Source organism: Rhinolophus sinicus, linkage group LG03 (genome assembly GCF_036562045.2).
Source record: "Rhinolophus sinicus isolate RSC01 linkage group LG03, ASM3656204v1, whole genome shotgun sequence".
In the NCBI taxonomy this organism is placed as follows: domain Eukaryota; kingdom Metazoa; phylum Chordata; class Mammalia; order Chiroptera; family Rhinolophidae; genus Rhinolophus; species Rhinolophus sinicus.
In genome coordinates, this window is record NC_133753.1 from 1,156,079 (window position 1) to 1,178,218 (window position 22,140).

The following is a 22,140-nucleotide window of genomic DNA, read 5'->3' on the forward strand; positions in this document are numbered from 1 at the left end:
TCCAAATATAAAGGGATTTATTCACTTCTGCCACCAGGAGTACAAAACATAAAACAGCAAGTCCCCCCCACCCCCCCGCAGCTGTTTTCTGCGTCGATGCCCGTGAGGTCATCCAGGCAAGGCTGCCGTCCACTCCAGGCCCTCAGGCTTCGAACATTGCACAGCTGGCGCACAGCACTTTCTCATGAATGTCACTGCAGCTGCGACATCGCAGGGAGAAGGGAGAAGAGCTGGTGTTAGGGAGCTGAGTTGTGTCCCCCCAAATATGTTGAGGGGCTAACACCCAGGCCCTCAACCTTGTTTGGAGATGGGGCCGTTCACTTCATTTGTGAGGATGAAGTCCCCCTGCGGTAGGGATGGGGGGGCCCTGAGAAAAAGAACTACACGTGACGAGAAAGACACACTCAGAGGAAAGGTGACGTGAGGACACGGAGGTCACCAATGTGCCAGAAAGCACCGAAAGCTAGGAGACGCCTGGGGCAGGTCCTTCCTAGCAGCCTCAGAAGGAACCAGCCTTGCTGCAGCCCTGATATAGCACTTCCGGCACCAGAGCGAGGGAACAAAGGCCGCCTGTCAGTGGTGCTCGTTGGAGCAGCTGTGCTGAGACAGCCGCTGAGCCACCTAGGGCCCCACCTGGGTTTCAAACGGGATGGAAGCCCCCAGAGAAACTGCCCAGGTGTCCAGTTGGAATTTCCTGGACTCCGAAGGTTCACGCTGGGAGCACGAAAATAGGGTCAAGAGGAGGAAATTCAGGGACTCGCAGGGACATTCACCAGGAGGGGTCTTGAAAGGACAGGAAATTGGCAGCATGTTATAGGAAACACAAGGAAGGCTGCTGAGTCTGAGACGTCGGCAAGGAAGTCAGAGCTGCAAGCGACCTGACATTTCAGATAAGCCCGTTGTCCGCAGGTGAGCCGGGAACCAGCCAAAGCTCATGCCAGGACCGCCCGCCAGCAGCCGGGCTGTGAGCCCCGACAAGCCACGCTGGAAGCAGCTGGGGAGAGGCAGGAGGCTGTGGGCACAGCAGGCCCGAGGCCTGGCTCCCAAGCCTGGGGACGCAGCTCAGCTTTGTGACCTGGAGCAAGTTGTTTGTTCATAAAACAGGGCAGAGAGCCCACACCTGGCTGTGGCCATGAGAAATGGGTGTGTGCGTCGTGAGGTCGCACCACAAATCCTGTGAGTAGCTGGGGAGGAAGCAGGAAGTAGAGGCTGGGAGGGAACTGGCAGGGGAAGTCCTGCAAGGACACTGCGGGCAGGAGGAAGTTCCCCGCGACATGGGGCTGGCAGGGTGCCCGCTGCCCCTCAGCCTGCCCTTGTGCTGTGTCCTCACGTGAGGAGGCCGTGGCCATGGCAGGCCCTGCCCCGTTTGCACATAAACAGGAGGACAAGAGTTAAGGCGGTGAAATCAAGTTACACTCGTACCTCGCCCAACAATATCACTCCCCAAATGGGTGGCGTGAGTGCCCCCCAGTCCTGTGTCCCACTCCCTGGGACTGGCCCTGGGGCCTGGGTCCTCCCAGAGCTCCCACCTGCCTGGCTTTCTGTCTTATCAGCCGGCCCACCTAACTTCCTGTGCTTGGCTCTGAAGACTGTCAGGGTGAAGGCAGTTTTAGGCAGCTCCCAGTCTGCTTGGGGGAGCGTCTTTCCTACGAGACACTGCCCAAACTGCCACCTGTCAGCCCAGGGTGGCCACTGGGGTGGGACCAGTGCTCAGCGCGCACACACGCACACTCAACTAACAGGCCAAGCAAACACTCTGTTTCCTGCTCGACAGCCGTAACCAGGCACACAGGACATGGTGACACCTGAGGCGCACCTGCTCTCACCTATCGGGCTTTCCTCCAATAAGGAGACACCACGTAGGAAAACCATGTGCACAGTCCCAACGTGAGGGCTGAAAGGACCAAATATGACTGTTTAAGACAGATGGCCTCGGCCAAGCACAGAGATGGCAACCTGCGAGACTGACTCCCCTCAGAAACGACCACAATCTTCAAGGGCCCCCAACGCAGCCGGGGCACCCCACGGTGCGAGCACTTACTCCACGAGGGCGCACGGGGCACAGGCCACGGCTCCACAGCCACTGCAGGTGCGCACACACCGCCCGCACAGGGGGCGTTCGCACTGGCCACACGCTGCCAGCCCGTCCACGACTCGCACGCACGAGGAGCAGGCTCTGGACGCCACTCCGGATGCGTCTGTGAGGGAGAAACGCCACCTGTCAGCCCGGCAGGGACGTGCAGTGCTGAGGCTGCGGGGCCAGCGCCTCCCCACCTGGGGGAGGCCGGCCCTCGCACACCTGGTCTGCCCGGATCATCAGGACAACCCACGAGCAAGGGCAGCAGGGTAGCTCTGTGACTCCAGGCCGTGTCCCTCCCGTTACTGCTCCCCAGACCCCCACACCCTGGATGCAAGGACCAGCTCTTCCCAGGATGCATCAGAACTCTCTTGGCCTTTGTCCTGTGACTGGCATCTATGTCACAGGTTAACAGAGATTCCTGGGCTCTGCCCAGACTCAGGGGTGGGCTGGGGTCTCTATTTTTAACCAGCGACACAGATGACAGTCTGACACGCACACTACACTGCACAGACACCAGACCAGGCCGCTCCCACCCAGACAGGACTCTCAGGAAGCTGCATGGAAAGTGGGCAGGACATCCCAGTGGGTCTCTGCTCCTTTCTGACCCGACTGTAACAAGCCACTTCCCAAGTCCCAGAGCTGGATGTCGGCGGGGGCAGCCTCCACCTGTCAGGGGCCTTCCAGTGTTGCCCCAGCTCCAGACGCTGGGCAGACAGTGTCTCAGATGGGGGGAAGTGCCTGCTGTGGACCTCACTCACCGGCTTCACAGGCCGGGGCTCGCCTCCTGGTCAGCCGGCCGTCTGGTCCGATCAGCATCTGTCCATGTGTGGCCCGCGGGGCCTCTGTGGGGCCGGGCTTCGGGGACTCCGGCAGGTCAACGATGGCGCAGCCTTCCTCCCACATGTGGTCCATGTAGGCCTGGGCCCCGCGAAAAAGCAGCTGCCTGGTCTTCTCTGGGGAGACAGAGCACTCCTCTGGTTAGGCCTTTCGGCACAGAAGCCCTCGCACAGCCATCTCATCCTCCACGCCGGGTGTGTGAGGCCCCTCCGTGCTGTCCGGTCACCCCTGCCCACGCCACTCCCTGGGGAACTGCACCCACCCTGCCTCCCACCCATCCTGAACCGGGCTCAGCTGCTACTTCCTACAGGAAGGTTTGGGGCCGTGCAGCCCCCCTCGGGCTCCCTCTCCGGTCACTCTGCTCATTTTCCACACAGCTCTCTCAACGCGTGGCCTCGCCTCACGACTGCTCCCCTCCTCCCGTGCCCCACCAGCCAGCGGTGTCCAGCAGAGGAGCTCTGAGCTATGGAGCACGGGCTCACAGGCAGAGGCTCAGAGCTGGGCCTCCAAGCCCAGCCGATGTGCACCTCCTTCACCCATTGCACAGCTGCTGGCAAGACACAGCAACAACTGGCTCCTGAACTTTCCAGACCTCTGCAGGCTCTGGACAACCTGCCCACAGAGCTGAATTGGCAGCTCAGCACCCACAGCAGTGGCTTTCCTTCGGGCCACATGTCACCTGGGGACTTTCACAAGATCAAATGCCCATTGCCAGCCCCAGAAGTGCTTTGTTTGTTATTTCTGTCTTGTCCCAATAGAGCCAGGGTGGGGATCCTGGAAGCTGGTGGCTCTACGTGAAATTGACAGGAATAGTTGCTAGATAACTCGAATGGAGTGGCTAATGACAGCCGGGCCACCAGCTCCTCCTCCTTTGGGCTCTCCTGTGCCCTCCCCAACTCACAATGGGATGGAAATGGGGGGGAGGGGGTGTCACATGGTGAGGCTAATGTTTATCTTCAAGGTCTTGTGGTCAGTGTCATAGCCTTGAGCTTGGAATTTGCTACACAGCAGTTCAAATTGGGCGTCCTGCCCTTACTATGGAACGCCCAGGGAGCCCAGCCCCTCTCCCTGGAAAACCTGCAAGTCATGGGGCCCTGCAACGCCTCCCCGGCGGGCGGTCAAGGGAGAGGGTAAAGAGCCAGACTGCCTTGGTCCCCATTTTTAGTTCTTGCTGCTGGTAGTGTTTATTTCTTTTTGAAATGTCCTGCTGGATTACATATGCAGTTCAGCCACAGGCCCCATGGCTTCACTCATTTTTGTCACCTGCATGGCCTTGGAAAGCATTTGCGTTTGCAACCCGAGTGAGCAAGGAAAGAAAGGCAGAGTAGGTGAGGATGGTGGTAGTTGGGGTGGGGGGAAGAGGCAGAAAACTGGGGTCTCCCGAGGCTGGGCTCTTCCCCACGCCCCTAACACGCAGCAGCACCACTTAATTACAAACGCACAGGTCACTTTCTAACTGCTCTGCGGGTGCAAACTTGTGCTTGTGGCCCCGACCTCTCAGTAAGGTGAGCTTTACCTTATACCTGTCCCAGGGTATCAACCACCCCAAATTGAGGAGCAATATCCGTGCACCTGAAACTCTGTATGAGAGCAGGTGAGGACTCCATGGCTTACTGCCCGCTCATGTCACCCGGAAGCGGATATTGCAGCCACACGAATCCCACTGCACTGTTCTGCTTCCTGGCTCTTGCACATTCTGTTCCACCTGCCTCGACTCCTCCTCTCCCCGCTGCCTAGCTCCTGGTCCCCCTGCAGGATGCCGCTTAGGCTGCTCCTCCACCGGACCTCTGACACCCTTGCAGGCGGTCCTGCAGCGACCTGTGCCAGCCGGAGCCTCTCGGGACACTCCTGCTGCCGCTGGTCGCCCACCAGAGCCGGGCGCCACAGGAAGGCAGCGTCGCACGCGCAGCCGCAGCGCCTGGCAGGGAGCGCGCGCTCCTCAAACACCTCTCGACGAGACCGGGTACTTCTGCCGGATTATTCCCGCCAGGCCGCCGCAGTCCCCGACCTCGCGCTGCGCCCGGGCACCGCAGTGCCAGTCAGACAGGGGCTATCACGGCTACGACGCGAGGTCGGCACCCCGCAAACCCAAGCCCGGCGGCGGCCCCACGCACAGGCCGCTCGTTTGCAGCGGGAGGGGCACTGCTTGCGGGTGGTGGCGGCGCAGGTGGACACGGACGCACTCGCTCCGCCTGCGCTGCCCCAGCCCTCGCTCCCGGTGGCCCCAGACCTCCCCGCTCCCGGGCGCGGCCTGCGGAGACCGCCTGCCCAGGCCCCGCACTCACCGAAGATCTCCTGCGAGTAGCGCTCGGCGCACATGCCGCGGCCTAGCTCCCTCCAGCCTACTCGGACCTTGAGTTGTAGCGGGGCCGCGTCCCCGAAGGGGCAGCCCCGCTTGGGCATCGCCGCGGGCCGGGGGATCTTAGCGTCCGCCCCGCGCCTCGCCGGGGACGTCACAGCCGCGCGCCATCCCCCGCGCAGGGCGGGGACGGGGCTCGTGCGCCGCGCGGAATAGGCCGAGGGCGAGTGTGGGGGCGGGGCTCGCGGGCTGTGCGGCGCGGGATAGGCCGGGGCAGATACCGGGGGCGGGAGTTGGCGGAGCGGGAAAGGCCTGGGTCGGAGTGGGCGCACCGGGGCGGGGAGTGGGAGGGCGGTTTCGTGAGCTAGAGGCGCGGGATAGGCCGGGGTGAGGTCGTGGGCGGGGCTCTTGCGCTGGGGGCGGGTCCTGTGGGAGGTGCGCCTCCTGATAGGCAGGAGGCGACATGGGGACGGGAGTCGTGGTGCAGGAGGGGCGGAGTGTCTCATTTTTTGTGTGGGTTTTTTTTTTTTTTTTGGTCCGTAAACTGTTGAAATTGGTTATAGTTCCTCTTTTACGTCACCAGAGTTGGAGGATGATTTCCTTCCTTCTGATTTTTACTTTGAAGGCATTCCCATCCTCACGGAAGTGGACAGTGGCCAGTGCACGACCCGGGTTGCCCTCGGCGCGTCCGGCGCTGTCACGTCACATCCGGCCCGCGACGGCGGCGCGGGAGCCGCGGGGAGAACACGTGCTCCTAGGGCTCAGATTCCTCCGTCGCCCGGAGGTGCCTGCCCACAGCCTCTCCGTCTGGCGCGGCCTCGTCCTGCAGCCGGCTCTTCCGTCACTGCGTTTGCAGTGACCAGAGCTGCTGCTTCGGTTTGACGTGACACGTCGCACGTGACGTCAGTCAGCCGGCTAGCCGCTCCAGGCGGCGGGTACACGGTGCCCTGGGGCGCGGGGGGGTCCTCTGCGGTAGGAGCCCGCCGCCGTGGGGCGCCCACCGGGTCACCTCATGTCGCTGCTCAGTCGCCGGCTTGCCCAGAAGCGTCCAAACCTGTAGAGAAATTTAATGAGTTTGTCTGAGCCAAACTGACTGCCAGTTGCTGGGAAGCAAAATCTCTACGGGTTAAGAAAATGCTTCAGAAAATGCCAGTTTTGCAGCTTATTTTATACCTTACAATCGTAGGTTACAATCAAAGGAGGAGACCTAAGGAGGGTTCATGGAATCCATGCGTGGTAGGTTAAGGGGGCGGAGGAAGCAAAGCGGGGAGATCCCTGGGGTTGGATAAAAAGTAAGATGGAGACACACCCTTCTTTACACTGGGGGGTACAGGGTGGTTAACAGCATTTTACAGCACACAGAGATGGTGATCGGGACTAGAACAACATGAGGGATTCTGTTGTTTCCTGCTGTGGTGTGGTGGGCTGTGCCCCGGGGGATCCGGAAAGGGGATGACTGACATTCCAAGGGTCTGTCATCTTAGATGCAAAAAGATGACAGACAGGCTCACTTAAGGTAGAGTGACCTTTGTCAAGGAAGCTACAGGCCTAGGACGTGACTACCTGCCACGACCCGCTTTTAGTTGGGAATTTTTATGTTCAGACCATCCTGTGTGGTCACTTCGGTCTCAGTTTGTATGGCCTGCCAGGCTGGACACCCCCGAGCTTGTCAGGTTTAGCATGCGGCCCCGTTTTCATCCACACCTGCTTTAGGGAACGGACCTGGTGATCGTACAGTCACTTAATCATACACCATTTGGTTTGTTCATCCCAGGAAGAGGTGCAATTCCTGAAAATATTATTTTTAATCTTAGGAATTAGGAATCGCTGGAGAGTTGTTGGTGTTCAGATTGAAAGTGCCCCAGAGCCTTTGAATACTCAGTGAGTGGATAATGGGAAATATGGCACCACAGCCTGCGGGGCTCACACAAGACAATTGTTGTCTCCAGTCCAGGAGGTGGGAAGTCCCAGGTCAGGTGTCAGCACGGTGGGTTCCTCCTGAGGCCTCGCTCCTGGGCGTGTATATGGCTGTCTTCTTGTGTCCTGATCTTTTCTTGTAAGGACACCAGTCAAACGGGATTAGGGCCCACCCATATGACCTCTAAAAGCTCATCATCTGCTGGTTCCTCTAAACATTGAAATACAATGACTATGTTATCCAGCAATCGACTTCTGGATATGCAGAGGAAATGAAATGTCTTGAGGACATGTCTGCACCCCCATGTTCATAGCAGCGTCATTCACAAAGCCATGGAGACAGCAGATGATGGCGTACGTATATACAGTGGAATACTACTCAGCCATGAAACGACATCCTGCCCTTTGCAACAACCCGGACTAACATTGAAGGTGTTATGCTAAGTGCAATAAGCCAGACAGACAAAGAAGAATACAGTCTGATCTCACATGTGGAATCTGAAATCATTGAACTCAGAAGCAGAGACTAGAAGGGGTTGCCCATTGTTGGGGGGAGGGGGCAGTGGGGAGATGTTGGTCAAAGGGCACAAACTTCCAGTTATAAGACAGACAATTTCCAGGGGTCTAAGGCACTGCATTGTGTACTTGGAAGCTCCTAAGAGAGTAGATCTTAAATGTTGTCTCCATAACAACAACAAAATGGTAGTCATTTGTGAGGTGAAGGATGTGTTCACCGACCTTATTGTGGCAAAGATTTCCCAGTATCAAATCACATTGCACACTATATGTCAAATTATATCTTACATATCAATTATATATCTATAAAGCTGGGGAAAACAATTATCTCCTTAAACCCCATCTCCAAATATGGTCACATTCTCAGGGATGAGGAGTTGGGACTTCAACATGAATTTTAGGGGGACACAATTCAAGGGGCACACAAGCCCCATAACAAGTGCCAAGCTCTGTGCTAGGCCCTTGGGGTGGCGTTGAGCAGAGCCAACAGGGCCCCTGCCCTCTGGTGAGACAGAAGGGGAAACCCAGAGTCAGGAGACCTGCCCTGCCCAGGGTGGGGTCACCGCAGGAAAACTGGCTGGCCAGGACCCGCGCTCATGCAAACCATTTCTGCTTGGCATAAGTGACCTGGGAAAGTCAGACATTCTGCAAGTGAATGTTTATCGGACTGACGAAGGAACACACCTTCTGTTTTCCTGTGGGCAGTGCAGCAAACGTCCTCTCCAACAAACGCACAGAAGCTGAGGCTGGCTGGAAATGTGTTCTTTAAAATGCTTAATCAGAGTCGCCTTGGTCCTAACATTTTGAGTAATAGTCGTCTCAGAGTCCCGAAGCTGTGTAGTGTGGTTGGACTACTTTCAGGAATTTTTAAATTGAGTTATAATTTTCTTACAGTGAAATCGTACACATTTATACCCAATAGGATGCCCAGATGGTACGTGTGCAATTCATCCCTCAGACAGATCCGCACGCCTGGGTGACCCCTCACCCCTCCACGCCCCCGGCAGAAGTGACAGGTGATCTGCCCTCAATCCCTATGGGTGGCGTTGCTACCCTAGACCCTCACATGTGCTTGAGTGTCTAGCTACCCGTCTCAGCACGTTGACTTTAAAGCTGTCCATCTTTTCGCGCCCTCAGTGGCCCATTCCTTTTGTGGCTGAATATGTTCTGTGCGTGGGTCATGTGGACCACAGCTCGCTTACCTGTTGACGGACACCTGGGTTGGCGCCAGGTTTTGGCTGTGATGAAGGCAGCTGCTTGGAACATTCTCATATGCAGCTTTGTCTGGACGTCTGTGTTCCTCCACTGTGGGTCAGTGCCTGGGGCTGGAATGGCTGGGGGTGGGCAGATGAATGCTTAATTCTAAGGAATCTGGCAGCTTTCCAAAGTGCTTGGAAACACAGTTTATCAAACATCACCAAATTCCTTATTTATCTTTACCCATGTAGTGAGCTGAGACCATGCAAGCTCGTCTATACGGAGACTGTGTTGTCGGTGCAAAGTGGAGCGAGCACCTTGTTACAACTACTACGGTCCTCCAAACATCTGTTAGTGAGAAAGGGGGCTGTCCGTCCGAGCCCATCACCACCCCTGGCCATGCGGGAGTGACAGTCGGCGCTGGGGAGCAATGATGTCCCCTCGAAGTGGATGTCCTTTCACCCTGTAAAACGTGCAGATATGTGTGAAAGGAAAGGGCATCTGAGCTGCTCCAGGGGATGGGGTGGGGACAGACAGTGAATTCCTCACCAAGGCCTAGTGGGACTGGCCACGTATACCTTCTACAGTCCCAATTACACAGATAAATGATTATGAAGGGCGGTGTCTCTGCTTTCTACATCTGATGGAAGTTTCAAAATAGTTGCCTCCACACCCCTTCCCAGGGTTCCGGCTCCAGCTCCAGGTGCCTGAGGCCCTCACCCCATCTGCACACTGCCACCTGTCACTGGATGTAAAACTGTCCGAATGCAGGGAACTCTGAGCCGCTACCGCACAGCTGTATGTTCCTGTCCTCCAGCCTCTACGAGCCTCCCCACGCCTTCAAGTTGGACATTGTCTCAAGGCTTGGAGCTCTGTCCCCGGGCATGGTCTCATACGGGCCCAGGGAAAAACTTTTGAAATCTGCAGAGGTTCCAGTCCTGTTTTGGTTGACATGCAGCAACATGGTCTGGGGGTGGCTTCTCAAGATTTTGTCCAGAGATGGAGGAGAAAAAGCCATGGCTTGTGTTGGTGGGAGGGGGGCGTTCAGCAGCCACTGCAAAATCTCCCTCTGAAACCTTCCTGCAGCTCTCATGTGTCCCCCACGCACCTTGCAAAGCAGGCTCATAGCTTTTTATGTAGCACGGTCATGGAAGGTGGACCCCCAGTCGTGGAAGCTGGACCCCTGGTCATGGAAGGTGAATCCCTGGTCATGGAAGCTGGTCCCCCTGGAGACAGTGAGGCCAGGGTCCTAAGAGCTCACCCCTGCTTCGGGCCGCTCTCCTTTTATCTCTCTTGTATCGCGGATCAGAGGGAATAATTCTCGGAAAACTCCGAGACAGCTTCTACATGTGCCTGTTACCCACGGAGCTGTGCAGCTGGTGCCAGAGGCCCAAGGAAGCTGAAGCATAACTGTGTTTTCCTGACTCCCTTCAAGTCGCTGATGTGGTTCGGGCACTGTCTGAGGTGTTTGCTGGCATGGTGAAGTCACTGGATTTTCAGAATGTGGCTGCTTATCCGACACACATCACAGGAGTCAGCGTCCCCATGGGTGAGGGTGGCGGGGCTCATGGCAGCTGGCAACGCTGGCACACACCAATTTCAGCGAACCCAGCCGACCTTCTCAGCGCCAAAAGCCCAGTGTAACCCTGGCTGAATCTGGGCTTCCCCATATATAATAATTCCTTCCCTCTTTAAGTTATACCAAAAAGGCAGTTATTTTTCTAAATTGACCCCAAACCCTGGAGTGTGGTTTAAGGAGCACAGTGTACGGTAGGAACATGTCGCTTGGCCAGTGGGGACAAGCTCATTCAATGCGGACATCAGAGCGCCACGTGGAGCGCCCACTGCAATGACAAGGGGCTGCCTTCGCACCACCATCCTGGCAGGGACGGGCTCAGGGCTCTAGAGTGAGATTTGTTTAAATGTTTGGTTTTGGAAAACATATTCACTGCTGCGGTCTCTCTTTCATGGGCTGGTTCTGTTCTGTGGTCTGAGCAAACAAACTTGGCTTTGTGTCACCGAACACGTCCGTCACCCAGGCTGTTGTCACAGTGAAGTGTCAGTGGTGCCTTTTAGTGTTTAAAAGTCAAAACAAAACAACAAGGTCAGAACAAAACATGCACGAGCACTACTGTCCAGTGGCTGTTGGATATGTTTATTGTCAAACTGCTCCAACCGGACATACAACCATGTGATAATTAAAGGTCTGTGTTTCGAGCACCTCGGCTCATTTCAATAACAGGATTTTGAAAATGTGAACAATGCTGGCTTTCGGGTGTTGAAAATCATCGTAGAAATCAACGGGTTGAGCTGAGGGCTCAAGGAAAAATACAAAAGTCCAGGAAACAGTTTTCATATTTGTTTGTTTATGGTGTTGGTTTTGCCTCCGAGGAACAGACGACGGCTGTGGATATGGGAACTGGTACCTGCTGGGCCGCCGGGTCAGCTCTGTCTTGTCTAAAACAACTGAATGATCGACTCCCTTGATTTGCCGACACCAACCCATTTCACTGAAAGGGAAAAGGGTCGTTGAGGCCGGGGTGCCGCAGGGGTGGGGAGAGGGCAGCCGGACACAGGGCACCCACCTGCCACTCCGACATGGTTTTCCACGAAGCGGATGTAGCTCTGGGCCTGCAGGGGCAGATCCTCCCACTTCCTGGCACCTGTGGTGTCTGCTTTCCACCCAGGCAGGGTCTCGTACTCCACCTCCACCTTCTGCAGGATCTCCTGGTTAGCTGGGGACATACGGGGTGACGAGGTCCATCACCGGGGCAGACGCTGGGTAGCTGGGACTCCCAGCACAGGGCCTGTTTGCCTGGGGGCTGAGTGGCGAGGAGGGCAAGGCACCCTGCTTGGTTTCCTCAGGGTCGGGGAGTGGCTCTTGGATACTGGCTATGCCCCTTTCAGACCACGTCCACCCTGCATGCAGATTTGCTACATGCTCTGTTGCTACGTCCACAGGTGACTCAGCTAAGGCACGCCAAGGACCTCGCTGGGAAATGCTAAGGGCTCTGGGCCCCGAGGTGCTAGGAAATCCTGAGGATCTGTCCCGGGACTCCAAGGGTCACAGCAGATGCCAGCCCTCCCTTACTGACGGAAGGTGCTGGAATGAGCCATCCACTCCGAGGGTCACTGAGCCTCAGCTCCTCTGAGTTTGCATACTCCCCGGGGCTCTGGACCCAGGGTCACACCACTGTCCTGCTGCACCCTCCCGAAGGTCAGGGGTCAGTAGGGCCAGGAAACACTGACAGAGAGGACACATACAGCTCCTGCCCATCGTAGCCAGGAGGCACTGGTGGGTCTACACACCCAGGGGGGCGAGGGGTGGCCCAGTCACAGCTGCAGAGGAAGCTACCAGCGGTAGTGGGGTCAGAACGTGACCCCCAGTCCAGGTGCATAAGTAACTGAAACCCAGGAAGACAGTACCACCTTCATGCTTCTGAAAAGCAGGGCTGTGTGGTAACAAACCCCAGCCAGGATGTTTTCTTAGGGAAAATAGTCATCTTCCCATTTGCACAGTTTTAGGCTTTCCAGAGCAATCCATGTCTGCTAACTTGGGTGAGTGTCCAGCTCTCCGGGAGGCAGGCCTTGCTGCCCAGGTCTCTGGCTGAGTGCCGAAGTGCCTCCCACCAACTTACCCAGGCCTGTCCCTCTGAGCGCTTCCCAAACCCTGGACGCACCTGCAGCTGCCCTGAGACCCAGCCAGGCCTCCCCACTGTAGTGAGAACCTGTGATGGGTGGGTCTGCAGACAAGCACTTGCTCTGCACATGAAGTGCAGACCCTTCCCTTGTCTCCAGGGTCCACAGGCCAAGTCCGCCCCATGGAGGCTGAAGCTGCCCACGGAGGAAGCCCCCTCTTGCCCGCACCTGGGAAATAGGGGATCCTCTTCCCGTTCAGCTTGTATGACACGCCGACTTTGATCTCATCCAGGGCATCCAGGATGTCCAGCTTGGTTAAGGCCAGCCTATCCAAAACCAACAGACGGGACAAGTGGAGAAGCTGTCGGCAGTGTGCTCATGGCTCTTCTGGCTTCCTCCCCTCACTTTTCCATTTCAGTGACCAGAAAATAACAGTGAGGCACACAAGAGAACCTGCTGCCCCCAGGGCGGCTCTTGACACATCTGCCCTCCCTCCTAGCCGCATTTAGGGCCTTAGCTCGTTCCCACTGCTCTGCCCACACGCCCCAGGCTGCCGCGTAAACACCGAGCCCGTCCACACCACAGATGCCGACGACGGTGTCCACCTTGGCAGTTCTTCCTCCACCAGGCCCAGAGCCCAGGACCTCACATAAGTGTCTTCCCTTTTCCCGTTTCCTTTCCTCCTCCCTTCATGGGTGGGTCTCCCTGTGCTCCCCAAGCCCGTGGTCACAGTGCGCTTGGAATGCCCGTCAGGTGCTTGGCTATGGCACTTGCATCCCTTGGCCTCCTGTTGACAGACTGGCCCCATGGGCATGGAGGAGGCATGGCTCGCATTTGCACTGAACAGACACTCTGAGGAGGCCCTCACCCTGTGACAGACGTGTGCCTCTCAGCCCTGCCAGGCTCACTGAGCTTGGGAGGAAGCAGCCAGTCCCCCATTCAAACAAAGCCCCTCATTCCCCAGAAGGTCCCGAGCCGCTGGACCTGTAACTGTCACCAAAAGGCAGCCCTGGCTGCCAGGTCAGTCTCGGGAACACCGTGGGGGCCCACCCCACTGCCCCATGGGAGCATGACTTCAGGAAAACAGCTCCATGAGATGAAGGATCCCCTCTTTGGGGTCACCTTCCCACCCCACAGCCATGGAAAGCTGGCTCACAGAGGTGGCAACCTGTGGAGGCCCCTCTGATGGGACAGAGAATGTGGGACAGAGCTCTCTAGGTTCTAACCAGAGCTCCACTCCCACTATTGCCATGCGGTGGGGGGTATGCGGTGAGCTTTAAAGGTAGCCTTTCCCCCTGGGGGTCTGCACCCTTCTTACAAGCCCGGTGTCATCCTGGTGTCATCCTGGTATTCGGGGGAAACTGAATGGAGGACAATTACTGCTGGCACAGGCCAAGGCCCTGCAGCTCCCATCAGCCTGACCCTGACCCTGGAGCTCCCATCGGCCCTGACCCTGACCTGGGAGCTCCCATCAGCCTGACCCTGACCTTGGAGCTCCCATTGGCCCTGACCCTGACCTTGGAGCTCCAATCGGCCCTGACCCTGACCCTGGAGCTCCCATCAGCTCAGCCCAGCCCTGCCTACGAACACCACTTCGTTGTCAGTGCTCTTGGTCAGCAGCTCTCCAGCTCACTCTCTGCACACAGAAGCATCTCAAAGTGCCAAGTCATTCCTAGGCTCAGAGAGCCCTGTGGGAGGCCTGCCTGCTTGGCCGGCTCCGGGGGCCTGTCTGGGGTCTCAGAGCTCACAGCATGGCCCCCTTTGGTTCTCGGCCACACACTGTGTTGAACAGAGTCTCCCCTCCCCACAACCCCAGACCTGCACCCTAACAGCCCAGAGGTCTGGACAGCCAGGTTCAGCTGGCCCAGGCCAGTGCCCATGTAGCTGTGTGCTGGGTCCATCAGGACAAGAGCCCTTTGGCTCTGGGTTTACCTACCCCCATCTCTAGATGAACTATTTTAACCTCTTACAGATGCCAAGATGCCCTCTGCCTTCATGATATTGCTCAGGAGAAGACAGGTCCAGGCTGCACGGCCAGCTCTGAGCGCCGGGGACAAGCGCTGTCATGTGGAAGGGTCTAGTTGGGGTGACAACACCCCACAGGGGAGACAGGCCCTGAGCCCTGACCCCCAGCTCCACTTGCTCTGGTAGCGTCCAGGGAGTCTGAGACGGGACCCGGTGTGGACGGCAGTGGAGTGACCATGTGGCAACAAGTACGACGGGTGGCTGCTTACGCGGTAAATCCATTGACCATGTGGGCGTATCTCAGAATCATGAGGTCTAACCAGCCACAGCGCCTCTTCCTGCCCGTGGTCACCCCCCACTCATGGCCGCGGTTCTGCAGCAGGTCTCCGATTTCCTGCGTGAGAACAGAGCAGGTGAAAGAGAGCCGTGCCTGGCCGACTCTGCTCACCAAGCCCTCTGGCCCACCATCCCCCGCGCCTTGCCTCAGGGCAATCTGGAAGCTGCATCCCCTGTCAAATTCACTCCCCATAGGCTGAGGCCCCACCTTGCTGGCCAGAGGGGTCCGGCGGAGGGCGTCCTCCTGAAAGCAGGACTATACCTGGTGGACAGGCACAGGCAGCCTTGCCACCCCCTCCTCCTTAGCTCCCACCTGCAGGGAGGGCAGGGCAGACCCAACCTGTCCTGTAACTTAGCTGGGGGACCAGTGGGGGTGAGTTTATTTCTCCTGGGGTCCCCATCCCTGTCCCTGTGCTCCCTGCCCCGGGAAAGCCACCCACTATCCTTCCCACTCTGAACTTTATACACACCTGCTCAGGACAAAGGCCTCCTGTCCTCGCAGCCACCAGGACACAGGCCAGACTGACAAAGGCAGGCTGGTGGCGTCCTGAGGCCTCCTTTCTGAGCCAGGGAGTCCCTGGGCAGTCCCCCCCCAGGGCTCAGAGGTGACTATGGCACTCCACACGCATGCAACAGCTCCCTGAGGAGTGGGGCGGTGCAGACACGCATGTGCACAGTGCGTTCTCAGTGTAAGCCCACGCGTGCCATGATGCCGGAGCACGCAGCCTTATATACATACATCTCAGTACGCACCACCATGGCGCCTGGTCCCCCATGTCCCCAAGGGGTTCCGCGGGGGCTGGGCACTCACGTTGATCTGCTCGGTGGGGAAGGCGCCGATGCCCACACGTGTGGTGTAAGCCTTCACCACACCATAGACGTCCCCAATGTTCTGGGGGGGGATGCCCAGCCCCGTGCACACACCGCCCACTGTGCAGTTGGATGATGTCACAAACGGGTAGGTTCCTACAAGACAGAACCGGTCAGGGACCATCCGCCACCCCCCACAGGTCACCCCAGCCCACAGGTCCCTCTGGGCAGAGGATAGCAGGCAGATAAGCCCCCTGCATGGCCCCTTGGTGGGGTCTCAAGAGCCAACTAGAGGGACCTCCTGGGGGAGTGGCCCCCACAGGGTCATGAGGGGGAGAAGAGGGAGATTTCCAGACTGGCACCAGGTGGCCTCGGTGCTGGTGTGACCCTGGGGTCGGGGAAGGGGATGCAGGGGCCCGCATGGGACAGCCCGAGCTGTGGCTCTAGCACCCCTGCAGCACTTGCCCTGTCAGGGTCTCTGTTGCTCTCCATCCTCTCATCTCCAGCTCAGCTTCTCCCTTCCCCTCCCGCTGAAGTAAGAACAATGGGCAGCTGCACCATTTCATGGCATGGATGGCAGCGTGTCTGAGGAAGCGACCCTGCCATGCCCCGGGCCCGGCAGACACAGCGGGAGGAGCGTTGGGATCAGCTGGTCGGGACGCACCGAAATCAATGTCCAGCAGGGCTGCGTTGGCACCCTCCACGAGGATTTTCTTGGGGGGGCCGTGGAGCGCCTCGTACATGAAGTAGACACCATCTCGGACCATCGGCCGGATCCGCTCGGCAAAGCCCTGGGAGAAGGAGGAACGCTGCTGCGGGTGGGGGCTGGGCACGGCCCCCCCAGCTCCTGCCTCCTACTGACAGCCTGGCTCAGCCAGCACGATCCTTCCCAGCAAGGGGCCTGGTCTGCAAACATGACCCCATCCGGGTCTTGACCTTGACACTCAGCACTGGCCTTAGTGACTACAACGGGGTGAAGTGTGTCCCCCCAATTCATATATTGAAGGCCTAACCCCCAGGACCTCAGAGTGGGGCTGTATTTGGAGGTAATTCAAGTTCAAATGAGGTCACTAGGGTGGGTCCTAATCCAGTATGACTGGTTTCCCTGTCAGTCCGTCCCTGTTCTCATTTACGGCCCTAGATAAGGGCTGGAGCAGGATCCTAACCTTGGAAACTTCCAGAAGGGCTCTGCGCTGACATCATCCTGTCCCCAACCCCACCTGCCCCTCTCACCTTTACCTACTGTCGCAGATAGGACAGTGCCGGCCTCCCTTCCCCAGCACGTCCTGAGTACCTTCCCCAGAGAGGAAGTGAGGGCTGGGCCAGGCAGGTAAGCCCAGCCTCCTAAGACCTGGCTGACCACAGCCGGCCATGGTCCCCAAGAAGGCCAGCCACCCAGTAATAATGCCCTGCAATGGGTGCGCTCCGTGCGTGTTCAAGGGATGTGGGCTAGTCATCAGAACCACACGCTGCCCGGCCGCCCCAGCTCTACCTTGAGCCTTCTGAGTTGACCTTCAACGTCTATTTCCAAAGTGGGGAACATGGACTGGTGCTGATGGGCCAGGTTCTTGAATCTGCAGAGGTGACAGTGACTGGGACCCCTCGTTTCTGCTGGATCCCCAAGCCCCTCCTCACTAGGGGTGGGGGGCTCCCTGGGGCTGTGGGCAGGCAGGTACCTGGCGGAAAACTCATCGAAGTCCGACAGCAGGTCACAGATGCGCAGGCCGGTGCGGGCCGCTTTGGACGCGTAGGCTGGTCCAATCCCCTTCCGGGTGGTGCCGATGCTGAGAGGGAGCGGCTGTGAGCATGGGAGCCCGCCTGGGAACTTGGGGTCCCTGGCCAGCCCCCCAGACCCGTTTCCACCCCTGGGTGACATGTCTGGCGCCTCCCCAGCAGCAGCATCCAGGGGCTGGGCGGCTATGAGGACCGACCAGCGTCCTCGAATTGCCAGCTCTCAGGGACCCAGGGACTGGGCAGTGGCAGATGGTTCTGGGCCCCAAACTAACCCTCCCCTCATCTCACCACCTCCATCTGGGACCCAGTGCCCATGGGGCCTCCCATCCCGTCTGTATTCTGCCCAAGCGCCCCTCTTGACTGACACTGGGGACACTGCTTCCTTGGACTGGGAGCCAGCTGTGCCCACCCTGCACAGCGCATGTGTGTGTGTGCACAGGCATGTGAGTGTGTGCACGAGTGTAAAAACATGAGTGTGCACATGTGTGCATGTGTGTGTGTGCATACTTGTGTTCATGTGAACAATGTGTTAGTGTCAACATGTGTGAGACCATGTGTACATGCAAGCGTGTTAGCATGCACACACGTGTATGTGCACACATACATGAGTGCACGTGTGTAGTGACATGAGTGCACACATGTGCAAAGTGTGAGTAAGCGCATATGTGCACATGTGTGTACTAGGTCTGACAATTAAGTTTGCGAACTTGTTGCTAGCCTTTTTTGCTATCAGAGGGATTATTCACTATGAATTTGTACCAACTGGACAAACAGTTACCCAAGTTTACTATTTGGAAGTGCTGAAAATGCTGCATGAGAAAGTTAGAGCAAAATGACCTGAACTTTTCGCCAACAATCCATGGCTCTTACATCACGACAATGCACCAGCTCACACGGCACTATCTGTGCGGGAGTTTTTAACCAGTAAACAAGTAACTGTATTGGAACACCCTCCCTGCTCACCTGATCTGGCCCCCAATGACTTCTTTCTTTACCCAAAGATAAAGGAAATATTGAAAGGAAGACATTTTGATGACATTCAGGACATCAAGGGTAATACGATGACAGATCTGATGGCCATTCCAGAAAGAGTCCCAAAATTGCTTTGAAGGGTGGACTAGGCGCTGGCATCAGTGCATAACTTCCCAAGGAGAGTATTTCGAAGGTGACTGTAGTGATATTCAGCACTGAGGGATGGAGCACTTTTTCTAGGATGAGTTTGCGAACTTCATCATCCGACTGCATATGTGCATGTGTTAGTGTGAGTTTGCGTATGTGTGCACGTGTGTGTGCGCCGTGCATGCTCGTCTGTGTCACCCCTTCCTGGCTCTGTGAACCACAGTCCCAGCTCATTGGAACAAATATCCTTGGGGGCAAAGTGTATGAGCGTCAGGTGCTGGTGGGGCAGGATTGGGGCGCGTGTGGGGCTGGGGCTGTGGGTGGGGTCGAGGCTGGCCGGGGATGCCAGCAGCGGCAGTGAGCATGGCACGTAAGCGACAGCACATGCGTTCCTAGGGGTGAGCTGGGGAGAGGCAGTGCATTCGGGCTACAGGGGCCAATGCGGCTGTTCTCCAGACGCTTTGAGGGGATCCAGGTTCCCCTCCTGTCACACTGGATGGCATACACCCCCAGGGCACTACCTAGGGGACTAAGCAGCCAAGAGAACCACTGGTACTCACTTCTTCCCCTCCTGGGCTTGCCGCTGCACCTCCTGGAGCCCGTCCACTGCCTGGTGAAAATCAAACACTGCAGGGCCAGGTGAGGGTGCCGGGAGTGAGAGAAGCAGACAGAGGGTTACAGACCACCCCTGCTGCACCCGGACCGTCGCAGAGCAGTGGGCCAGTTTGAAAGGGGACAAACTGGAATCCGGCCTCTGATCCCCACCAACTCATGTGTGACTGTGAGGCCCCCTGGGCCTCAGTTTTCCCGTCTGCCATGGGGACAGTGGCCCAACCACTTGCCCAGGACGGCCATGTGGAGCTCTGTGGGCTGTGCAGCCAGGGAGGAGGGCCATGGTGGGGTCAGCATGCAGGGGGCGGGCAGGCGGCGCTGCCACTCACCGAGGTGGGCTCGGTCAGAGATGACAAGCCTCTTCTCCCAGTCCTTGAGGCCTGCGGCAACAGGCACAGGTGAGGGCCAGGCGGGCCCCCTACCCAGCTCCCCCCCTCACCCCCTACCCTGCAAGAGGCTTCCATGGTCACCCTGGCATGTGGCAAGTGACAGGTCCCCCCACACCCGGTAGTCTCCCCACTGGGGGTCTCAGGCCCATCCCCCAGGTAGCCCAGCAACACCTCCCCAGGGCCTCTGTCTGGCCACCTGCAGTGTCCCAGGGCCAAGTGCCCACCTTCCATGAACTTGGACCCTGAGGCTGAGCCTCTGCTTCCTCCACGGACCCTCTCGGGTCTCAGGGCTGCTGCTCCGTGGGCAGCCTGACTCTGGACACCCTCTCAGGGTCCGACCACCCGGATGCCCTGCTGGTGGCCTCAGTCACTGCCTACCTGCCTCCTGTACCCAAGGAGCCCCAGGAACCATGTCCTTTCCTGGAGGCAGGGTTGGCCCACCAGAGAAAATGCACAGCAAGGTGCCAGCCAACACGGCCGCTAAAGACACTCAGAGGCTGGGACAGGGCACCCCCACGGGCACTGGGACCTACCTTTCTTCTCATTCTTTTCTGCTTCTTCAAACAAGCCTGGTAAATGGACAACCACTCCGTTGCCTGTAATACACAGACATGAGACTGAACTGTATCACAGACACTGGGCCTCGTATTTAAAATGGCATGGAATCTGCACCCCACGCTCACAGCGGCACCATTCACAACAGCTAAGACGTGGACGCCACCCAGTGTCCACCACAGATGAGTGAGTAAACCAATGGGGTCCAGCCACACACTGGGACGTCACCCAGCCTTAAAGAGGACGGACTCTGACACCTGCGATGGCACACGTGGACCTGAGGACACTATATAAAGGGAAATAAGGCAGACACAGAGGGACAAATGCTGTGTGATCCACTTATATGAGGTCCCTCAAGGATTCAGGTCCACAGAGGCAGGAAGTAGATGGTGGGGCCGGGCCGGGGGAGGAGGGGCTGGGCAGTGAGTGTTTAATGGGGACAGAGGTTCAGATTTGCAGGATGAGAAAGTTCTGGAGACGGATGGTAGGGATGGTCACACAACAGTGAAAGTGCTTAATGCCACTGAGCTGTGCATTTAAAATGGCTAAGATGGTACATTTGTGTTAAGTGTATTTTACCACAATAAGAGAAAGGGCCCAAATGAAACAACCCAGCCTGAAGCATTTACAGAGTAGAGGGGGTGGCGGGGCTGGGTGGGAGGGGGACGACCAGCATGACATGGGGGTCTCTCAGGTGACGACAGTGCTCTAACACTGAGTTGCAATGACGGCTGCACAGCTGTGAGTGAACTTCATGGCACATGAATTCTGCCCCAATGAAGCATCACGATTTATTTCAATGGCCTGACAGTGGGAGAGAGGTGTGACGAAGCCCCAACCCCTCCCAGGGTCCAGCAGGCCCCCAGGAGCTGTGCTGCCCCGTCTACATGAAACTGCAGCAGCACCCACAGGGGCACAGCAGCCCAAGGTCACCCAGCATGCTCGTGTGGGTCCAGGTGAAGCTGAGCAGGGCCCTTTCCTCCAAGACCACAAGGTGCCAGGCTGGGCCACCGTCTCCTGCACTGGTCCCTGCTGGGGCTGGCAGTGGCACAGGCTGGACCAAGGAAAGCAGGGCATGAGTGCAGATGGGAGTGACTCAGAGACTACGCAAGCCACACCAAGCACAAAAGGTCACCTAAATGCCATGCGTCCTGAAATGATCACGTGGGAAGGGCCTGGGGAGTCCAAAAGCTGAGAACAGCTGTGTGAGCTCCGGCAGTCCGCACAGCTAAGCCTGTGTCGGGCACCGTCTGGCGACACTAACCGATGCTCCCTGGTGCCTGCCCGGCTTGACCTGTCCTCAGTTCCCCCGAGACCCAGCAGAGCACCCTCCTTGGCAAGCGGGGCTCCAGCAGACAGGCTGACATTGAGGGGCTTCCTGCAGCAGGACCCTACCCTGCCAGGCCCAGGCTGGGGCCACAGGCTGGGTCCCCAATGTGAACTGCAGGTTGTCACCGCATGTCCTCACCCACTGCTGGGGCCCGAGTCTGCACGCACATGGAGAAGACACACGGCGTCCCTGCTCACCCGACTGCATGCGGCCCCTCACCCAGTCCCCTTCCTGTCTCACTTGCAGGGAGCCGGACCCTGTGCCATCACCGGGCACACTCCTGCCCTGCAGCCTCCACTTCCTGGGCAGTGAGGGAGGGTGCAGAAGGGTCACGAGTGTGGTGAGTCATGGAAAGAGCCAGAAGGAAAAGTACTGGAAGTTCTGAGAGCACGTCCTATGGGCCTGGGGACCAGAGAAAGCATCTCTGAGCAAGGGAGGCTAGGAGCTGAGGCCAGGATGGGCAGTCAGGCCCTGTCAACATGGGGGGGGGGGGGAGAGAAATACACACACAGAGGGAGGGAGGGAGAGATAGGAAGAGAGACAGAGATAGAGAGGGAGACAGGGAGACAGAGAAGAGAGGGAGAGATCCTCACAGTCCTGGAGGTGACTGTCTGTCAGGGGCACTAAAATGTCACAGGTGCCTGCAGAGAGGGTGAGGGTGAGGGTTGGGGGCAGGGGGCTGCAGAGGGGAGCATTGACCCTCACGCAGGGGACAGGAAAAGCACAGCGCCCCCTCACGGGCTTGGCTCCATTCACACAGCAGAAAGCCAGGCCCATCACACCCCCACACACACGTGCAGGCATG

General features: G+C 57.9%; 2 protein-coding genes and 1 long non-coding RNA gene across 8 annotated transcripts in view; 1 reads left to right on the forward strand and 2 right to left on the reverse strand.

The window, feature by feature from the left end:
- Window positions 1–5,450, reverse strand: SIVA1 (SIVA1 apoptosis inducing factor). Its single transcript, XM_019747212.2, has 4 exons — window positions 5,203–5,450; window positions 2,839–3,033; window positions 2,042–2,198; window positions 1–200 (listed from the first exon to the last, which is right to left on the reverse strand). The coding sequence occupies exons 1-4, from the start codon at window positions 5,318–5,320 to the stop codon at window positions 143–145; spliced, it is 528 nt and encodes a 175-aa protein (XP_019602771.2). The 5' UTR covers window positions 5,321–5,450; the 3' UTR covers window positions 1–142.
- Window positions 3,016–11,066, forward strand: LOC109455603 (uncharacterized). Of its 5 annotated transcripts, none has more exons than XR_012494485.1 (4): window positions 3,017–4,245; window positions 4,720–4,988; window positions 5,842–8,960; window positions 9,098–11,066. It is a non-coding gene; the product is annotated as an uncharacterized LOC109455603 (long non-coding RNA). The 5 variants fall into 5 exon arrangements; XR_012494484.1 differs by having other exon boundaries at window positions 5,842–8,665; window positions 8,787–11,066; XR_012494487.1 differs by having other exon boundaries at window positions 3,016–4,245; window positions 4,450–4,880; window positions 5,842–11,066.
- ADSS1 (adenylosuccinate synthase 1) overlaps window positions 10,981–22,140 on the reverse strand; it is a 19,555-nt gene continuing 8,395 nt past the window's right edge. For both annotated transcript variants that reach the window (XM_074326799.1, XM_074326800.1), the window contains exons 3-13: window positions 19,984–20,046; window positions 19,391–19,441; window positions 19,010–19,076; window positions 17,273–17,380; window positions 17,089–17,170; window positions 16,261–16,387; window positions 15,598–15,752; window positions 14,720–14,844; window positions 12,714–12,811; window positions 11,432–11,581; window positions 10,981–11,356 (exon numbers count right to left, since the gene is read on the reverse strand). In XM_074326799.1, coding sequence (XP_074182900.1) covers window positions 11,304–11,356; window positions 11,432–11,581; window positions 12,714–12,811; window positions 14,720–14,844; window positions 15,598–15,752; window positions 16,261–16,387; window positions 17,089–17,170; window positions 17,273–17,380; window positions 19,010–19,076; window positions 19,391–19,441; window positions 19,984–20,046 — 1,079 coding nt within the window. In that variant the 3' untranslated portion in view covers window positions 10,981–11,303. The remainder of the gene's footprint in view (window positions 11,357–11,431; window positions 11,582–12,713; window positions 12,812–14,719; window positions 14,845–15,597; window positions 15,753–16,260; window positions 16,388–17,088; window positions 17,171–17,272; window positions 17,381–19,009; window positions 19,077–19,390; window positions 19,442–19,983; window positions 20,047–22,140) is intronic.

Coding starts and splice junctions, on each gene's coding strand:
- SIVA1 (XM_019747212.2), bottom strand. CDS start 5,320: ATGCCCAAGCGGGGCTGCCCCTTCGGGGACGCGGCCCCGCTACAACTC. Junction 3,034..5,202: donor CTACTCGCAGGAGATCTTCG/GTGAGTGCGGGG, acceptor CTGTCTCCCCAG/AGAAGACCAGGCAGCTGCTT. Junction 201..2,041: donor GCCCCGTGCGCCCTCGTGGA/GTAAGTGCTCGC, acceptor GCGATGTCGCAG/CTGCAGTGACATTCATGAGA.